At 41.7% G+C, this 7,158-nt stretch overlaps 1 protein-coding gene across 2 annotated transcripts in view; it reads left to right on the top strand.

The window, feature by feature from the left end:
* LOC102369062 (transient receptor potential cation channel subfamily M member 7-like) overlaps positions 1 to 7,158 on the top strand; it is a 57,848-nt gene that overhangs the window by 45,845 nt on the left and 4,845 nt on the right. For both annotated transcript variants that reach the window (XR_001358582.2, XM_006030410.3), the window contains exons 4-7: positions 671 to 869; positions 2,740 to 2,953; positions 3,505 to 3,629; positions 5,016 to 5,187. Coding sequence is in view for 1 of the 2 variants with exons in the window: in XM_006030410.3 (XP_006030472.1) it covers positions 726 to 869; positions 2,740 to 2,953; positions 3,505 to 3,629; positions 5,016 to 5,187 (655 nt within the window). In the remaining variant the exon portion in view is untranslated. The remainder of the gene's footprint in view (positions 1 to 670; positions 870 to 2,739; positions 2,954 to 3,504; positions 3,630 to 5,015; positions 5,188 to 7,158) is intronic.

Genomic DNA, 7,158 nt, shown 5'->3' with positions numbered 1-7,158 from the left:
CCCTTGCACCCCCCCCCCCCCCCCCCCCACACACACACGCACTCCTGTGGGACACTCCATCCGCCCCACCATCTCAGCATTCATGAGCTGCACCTGGTACCTTGAGGTATGTAGAAAAAACATTTAAAGCTGTGTCTATGGCCGAATCGCTGATTCTCTGATTCAGCATTGAATCTTCAGATTCGGATTTGGCCGAATCAACTAATCTAATCACTGTCCCCCAAACCAGGCTGAATCTGAATCGAATACAGCCCGCTTCCCACACCCCTACTACTCATAGTATGATTTGGCCCCCAGTTTACTGCTTGTTCTGTGTGGTTTTTAAGGTTCTGAGTGAGACACATCAGCATTTTATGTGATTCTTATGAATCTGTAGTCAACTTTTGCTCTATCAGAATTTTTTTTGTCTGAGAAAAATTAGAGATATGAAGTGAGATTTTGTGCTAGATGTCATATCTGTTATGAGGCTTGATTTGTTTCTATTTTGTCAGTCTTGCTGCAAGAGACTTATTCAAAGGTTTTCTTCTAGATTGGTGTAACTGAATTTTAGAAACTTCATTTACAGGTGTACAGAAATTTACAGGATTTACAGAAATCTTTAATTTCTTCCAATTATTCCATTAATTCAAGTTATATTTTATTATAAATAACATCCATCAATCCTGTGCAGGTGTTGCTGTGGTCGATTGGTCAGGCAACATGCTTGCTTTACCGCAAGTCTTGCCATGAAATACTCTGATGTGAAACTGGGTGAAAATTTGAGTCAGGAAATAGAAGAATGGTCAGTGGAAAAACACACAGAGCAGACTTCAACTGATGCTTATGGTGTCATAAATTTTCAAGGTGGCTCTCATTCCTACAGAGCTAAGGTATGTATATATGTATGCAGTTGAGAGGTGTTGAGTATTCATCTTAAATCTTGACATTTAGGCTGCTTGGAGAAGTTAACTTCCCCCCCCCCCCCCTTTTTTTTGAAACAGACTTTTTTTTTTACCATTTTACTGGAAGCAGCATGTTACTTCGACCCAGCTCCACAGCGTCTGTATAGATTGGGTGCTTCAGTGGGGCCTTTTTCTTAAGTTGATTCGATCAGCTGTTATATAAAAGTGCTAAAAGGCCCTACTAAAGCACCTGATCTATACAGACAGTGGGTGAGCTGTGTCAAACTAATGATGCCTCTTCTGGGCATGCCTTGGGCTCATTGCAGGAGCACGTAAAGTTTTAAAGGAAAGCACTGTTTTGTTTTGGTTTTTTGTTTTTAATTTCTGCAAGCAGTCTTAAAAATTTCACAGTAGGAAAATGAAAATCCCTTTATGTATGTTGTGACATAGCCGTCTCTCCTCAGTTATCTCAAATTATTTCTAGTCAGTATGTGCACGTGTGCACATGCATACATGCACACACACTTAACCTCAGAGCTTCCATGCGACTATTAGGGCTGGCTAGCTTTGTTGATGGGACTTGCTGTAAGCAGTAGAGGGTGGCAAGCTTAGGGGAAAAATTTCATAGTTAGAATGAAATTTCATTTGCAGAAGTGAATTACTTCATGCCATCTTCCCATTGGTTAAAACTGTATGAAAATTTTATCTATTGAGGTATTTTGCTTGTTCATATTACTGCTGTTAGAGTATTGTTAATACATCCATTGTGTAACCTCTTAATAAATTTTCAAACTATAAAAGTGACTTTCACTTGGAGGAGCTGGCAAGTTAAAAAAAAAATAAAAAAATAAAAAAAATACTGGCTTGTATATGAGGTAGTCTATGTTATCGACACCAACCCACTGGGAATTTGACCAGGTAAAACTTTGTTTCTGTTGCTGCCTCTTCCTGACAATGTAGTTTATATTAAGGATGTATTAGTAGTTTGTCTGATGTACTGTCTTCTCAGTTGGTCTTGCTCTTCATGGTCTTCAAACAGTATTTTTACTTAACTTGCTTGCTTTGGTATTCTACTGAGAAATAGCATACTTGTAAGTTTCTTTGTACCTTTTAAGGAATATGAATGGGAAGGGAAAACGGAGGTGATCCTGTTTGTTCTACAGTTATCTTTTTATATATGATGTGTAGCTGTAATTAGTTGTATTTTGCCAGTTATCTAGTTTTTTCAAATGTGTGGCAATTTTGTGGAATACAGTGGCATTGGGAAGTAACCTATTTGCTGTCCTTGGAGCTTGTCATCCCCATTAGGTGTATTTTGTGAGCCTTTGAAGAACCTGCAAAAGCTTACACTTGACCATCAGCTGCATCTGCCTTGCTTTATGAAACAGTGGTGTTTTAATCTTGCAGCCCTGTGGGCTGCATGAGTGGTGTGGGGTGCTAGTCCATGGGCCAGATCTGGTGCACAGGGTCAGTCCACTGGTGTGATCTAGCATGGTAGCATGGCCATGTGCGCTAGCTCAATCCTATGTGATGGATTCAGCTGTATGCTGGCACACTAGTTCACAGGTCCATGTCATCCAGCTCATGTAGTCAGGCAATTTTGCCAGCAGGCGAGCTGCAATTAATATAGCTGCTGCTCCCCAATTGCCAAATTTTTGGACCCACGGGGAGACTCGGGTTGGATCTGGTCCATGGGCTGGAGGTTGAATACCCATGGATTTATATACTTCGCTATAGACCAGATAAGCATCTATTTCTTTTTTTGTATTTCTTCCTTACCAGTTATGTTTTATTATGGGAAACCTATTTATGGTTTATTATGGGAACCTTCTAACTCAAACTTTTCCATGTTTCTTAGTATGTGCGATTGTCATATGACACTAAACCTGAAGCCATTCTGCAACTTATGCTTAGAGAATGGCAGATGGAGCTGCCCAAGCTTGTTATTTCTGTACATGGTGGAATGCAGAAATTTGAACTTCACCCACGCATCAAACAATTGCTTGGTAAAGGTCTTATTAAAGCTGCAGTAACAACAGGAGCCTGGATTTTGACTGGAGGAGTGAACACAGGTAAAGAAATGTAAAAACCTGTTGACTTCAAATAAGTACAAATTAATGTATGCACTCCTATAACATGTTTAACTCATGAAACTTAGCATATTTCATGTCTGTCTAATTTAAGGAATAAAATATTTCAATATCTAAAATTCTTAATAAAGTCTGTGAACTTATAGTCTGTTAGGAAGCAAATACCTCGAGCACTTGAACTTGTGGTAGTGTACTTCACAAATTTGGAATTATTATATAATGTGAGCCTCACAGCTCTTTAAAGACATGAAGTATTATATACCTGCATTTGAAAGTGTCAGGGGAAAAGCTTCACTTCCTTATTTTCTCTTATTCTGTTCAGTGTCGTGATCAGTAAAAATATTAGGAAGTGATTCTGTCTTATAAATCTAGCATTTATTCTGTGACATTATTAAATCACATTCTTTGTCTCTACTACATTTTGAACACCATGCATTTACTAAGTCTATTAAATGATTTCTTAGATATCTAGCAAATTAATTATAATTGATAAATTTGATGCTGATTAGACATTGTTTGTTTTGCATGACCAGGTGTTGCGAAACATGTTGGTGATGCCCTCAAAGAACATGCTTCCAGATCATGTCGAAAGATTTGTACTATTGGCATAGCCCCATGGGGAGTGATTGAAAACAGAAATGACCTTGTTGGAAGAGATGTAAGAATGAGTTTGTCCAATTGAATTAACTATTTTATCTGATGGATCTGTTGAAATCAGTTTTAAAACAAGCTGCCTTACTGGCTGTGTGAAATTGGACTTGTGCTATTTCTGCTGTGGGTGGTAAGCTGGGAGCTGCAAAGGAATATTGCTGCAAAGTTACAAATGCTAATTCAGTAAAGGAAAGAGAGAAACCTGCCAAAGATGCAATGCTAAGTAGATTACTTCAGCTTCTACATTTTATTCCTCACTTTAAGTACAAGTGAAATATTTTACAAAAGATTGTGAATGTAAATTGTCTGTATTACTACACTAGCAAAGACCAAGAAATAAAAATTTATAGGATGACAATTCAGGGAAGTGTATATGTGTGTCCAGAAAAGCCGCAGATTGCTGCTTCAGGTTTCCCAGAACAAGCAATCTTGATCTGAAAACAAATATGAGAAACTTGCAGATAGTGGAAACTTTCTCAGTAAATAACAGAACATGATAATAGAGTAGCGCAGACAATGTGAAAAGTGCCCAAAGGATTTAGAAACACAAATCCCACTGTAAGTTAAACTTATATCGTGACTCCCTTTGTTGGGGAGACTTTCAGACATACCGAAGAATCTCCACTTTTCAAAATTGGAGAGCAAAGTGGATTTAAAAGCAGGTGGTGGTGGTAGAGAGTCTTCCCACTAAGAGGTACTCTTTTGTTCCCTTTGACAGCCATTTACCCCATCATTGGAGTAGGAGGTTCAGATAAGGAGTGAACTTAATAGAGAAGCACTCCACTGTACCTAATCATTTTGTTACTTGAACTAGAGCCGCTTTCTTGTAGTGGGACCAGGAAGCTTGATTGTTCTGTGTTGAGGGCTCCATAGTCCATACTGTTGTGCCTGAGCGGAATTTTAGCAAAATGGAGAATCTGGCACTTGGAGCAGAAGTTTTTCCTCCTCCATAGGTGTCATCAGTACAGTGCTGTATAATTTAAAGTAGACAATTATGTGGTCTAATTTACATTTTTTTAATTGTCATCTTGCAACTGAAGTCTCAGATTTCCAAAAGGGTCTTCCAATTATAATGCAGCTATAATATGCACACCCAGCTTAATAGGAGTCCTCATTGACTCATGAGTTTACCTTTTACTATTTTCTCCCTGTCTGTTTATGAATAACAGAACAGGATTTTAATTTACAAGAGACCTTCTTTCTCTGTTAGACTTAAGTGCATAATTCCTGTATGGTAGAGGTGCAAAAACAAAACCAAGAGAGCAGCTCATATTGCTGTTCTAAAGGAGTTTTAAGGTGCTGGTGGTATCTCTATTGGTTGTGTCTGGACCAAATTGGTAAATTGGTGATTGATTTGACTCTGCAAATCATGCCTATTGTGTGTTGTGTTCAGGTGGTTGCTCCGTATCAAACCCTGTTAAACCCTTTAAGTAAACTAAACGTCCTAAATAATCTCCATTCCCATTTCATACTGGTGGATGATGGAACAGTTGGAAAATATGGAGCAGAAGTTAAACTGCGAAGAGAACTGGAAAAAACTATCAATTTACAACGGATCCATGCAAGTAAGTGGTTCATATGTCAGTAATTTCCCAGACACTTACATAAATTAACTGCAGATTTCAAATGCCTATCTATGCTAATATAGTTATTTGGGGGGTAGAAAGCAAAGATCTTCCTTGTTTGCTTAGATCTACAGTTTCTTTTTACTACTTTATTCCTCATAATCAGGGATCCTGGTTTCCTCTGTTAAAATTCCAAATTCTCTGATTAAAAAAATCCAAAATTCTCTGATTAAAACCCCACAATCTGCGTTTTTCCATGATTAAAATGAAATGCCACTACCTATCGGTCTATCTGTCTATATACATAGAGAGAGAGATCGATACATAGATTAGGGCTATGCAAAGCTTTGGTAGCTTAATCGATTTGGTGGCGATTCTGCCAGATCTGGTGGTCGAATCTCTGAATCCAAATCGAACCAGGAGACTCTGTAATGTCTCTGAATTGAATCGGAACTTTCCAAATTGATTCAGAGAGATTCGATGATTTGGACAGATGCAGCATTAAATGATTTTTCTACGTAACTCAAGGTACCAGGCAGCTCATGAATGCTGAGATGGTGGAGCGGATGGAGCATCCCATGGGAACGCAGGGGTGGCCCCAGTGCACTCAGCAGCGGACCCAGAAGTGGACCAGAAGTACCTCCGGTCCACTTCTGGGTCCGCTGGGGAGCGCATGGGGACCCCCCTGCTCCCTGGCTTGGTGACTGGTGCCTCCTGGATCTGGGGGGCTGTGGGGGGACCCTCCCCGTGTGCTCTATGGTGGACCCAGAAGTGGACCGGAAGAACTTCCACTGTGGGATGCTCCATCTGCCCCACAATCTCAACATTCATGAGCCGCGCCTGGTACCTCGAGGTATGTAGAAAAAACATTTAAAGTTGTGTCTGTGGCTGAATCACTGATTCTCCAAATCAGTATCAAATCTTCAGATTCAGATCCGGCTGAATCAAATCGGGACCGTGATCCTAATCAATTAATCGAATCGCTGTCCCCTCATTTGAGCTGAATCTGACTCAAATATGGCCCACTTCGCACACCCGTAATGTAGATATAGATCTATATACAAATACAGATATCTGTATGTGTATCTAGATATAGGTATCTATAGGAGTGTGCGCGCACGCGTGTTAGTTCAACACAGTGTTTTATTGATGCATTTATGATTTTAAAGCAGTCTGAAAACCTACAAGTGCCTCAGTCGTTATAATAAAATAAATTCTAAATACCTATATATTTTGGCATTTGATTTTGCTTTTTTTTATCATGGAAAATCAAACCTCCTCTGCCCCCTTTTGCTCACCAGGACGCTGGTCCAGCTGCAGTTGTCCCTCCCAGGTGCTTTGTGGTACTGAGCAGCCCTGATATACTGTTGCCCCTCACTCCCAACCCACAGCCCCCCTGGCCCTGACAGTGCCCCTCACTCTTGACTTGCAGTGCCCCCACCTTCTCAGCCCTGTTGCACTCTCAACCCACAGCCCTGCCAGGGCCCCTTACTGTCAACCCCTCAGGCCCCTATGTCTCTCCGCTCCCACCTGCTGGAGGGAGTCCCTGGCTGCCAAGGTTACAGGACCCAGTGGCTGCATGCTGCCTGCTCTGTGGGTGCCAGCCACAGCTGCCCAGCAGCACTTAAGCCCCAGTTGCTCTGTGTGGGGAGGCAGTGGCTGCTGCAGCTAGAGTGGAGCACAGAGCCCAGCTGCCACCCCCAGCGGGCAACATGCCTGGAGTGGAGCCAAGCAAAGCCCGTGAAGGCCAAGGGAGGATGCGGGTTTCATGCTGCGGGGCTCAGGGCTCCCTGCCCTGCTGCCTTCCCCCTGGGGGCTTGTGTGGCCCAGCAGATAGACCCCAATGGAGGAAGGGGGAGCAGGATAGATGGCGTGGGGCTCCCTGAGAGTGCACGTAGTGGTGGGGAGCTGGCCCTCCCAACCAGCCCCTCAGATGAGCTGCCTGTTGCTCTGTTCATTTCCCTAGCTGGA

This window comes from Alligator sinensis, unplaced genomic scaffold, assembly GCF_000455745.1.
Source record: "Alligator sinensis unplaced genomic scaffold, ASM45574v1 scaffold476_1, whole genome shotgun sequence".
In the NCBI taxonomy this organism is placed as follows: Eukaryota; Metazoa; Chordata; order Crocodylia; family Alligatoridae; genus Alligator; species Alligator sinensis.
This window is presented reverse-complemented; position numbering and strand designations above follow the sequence as displayed.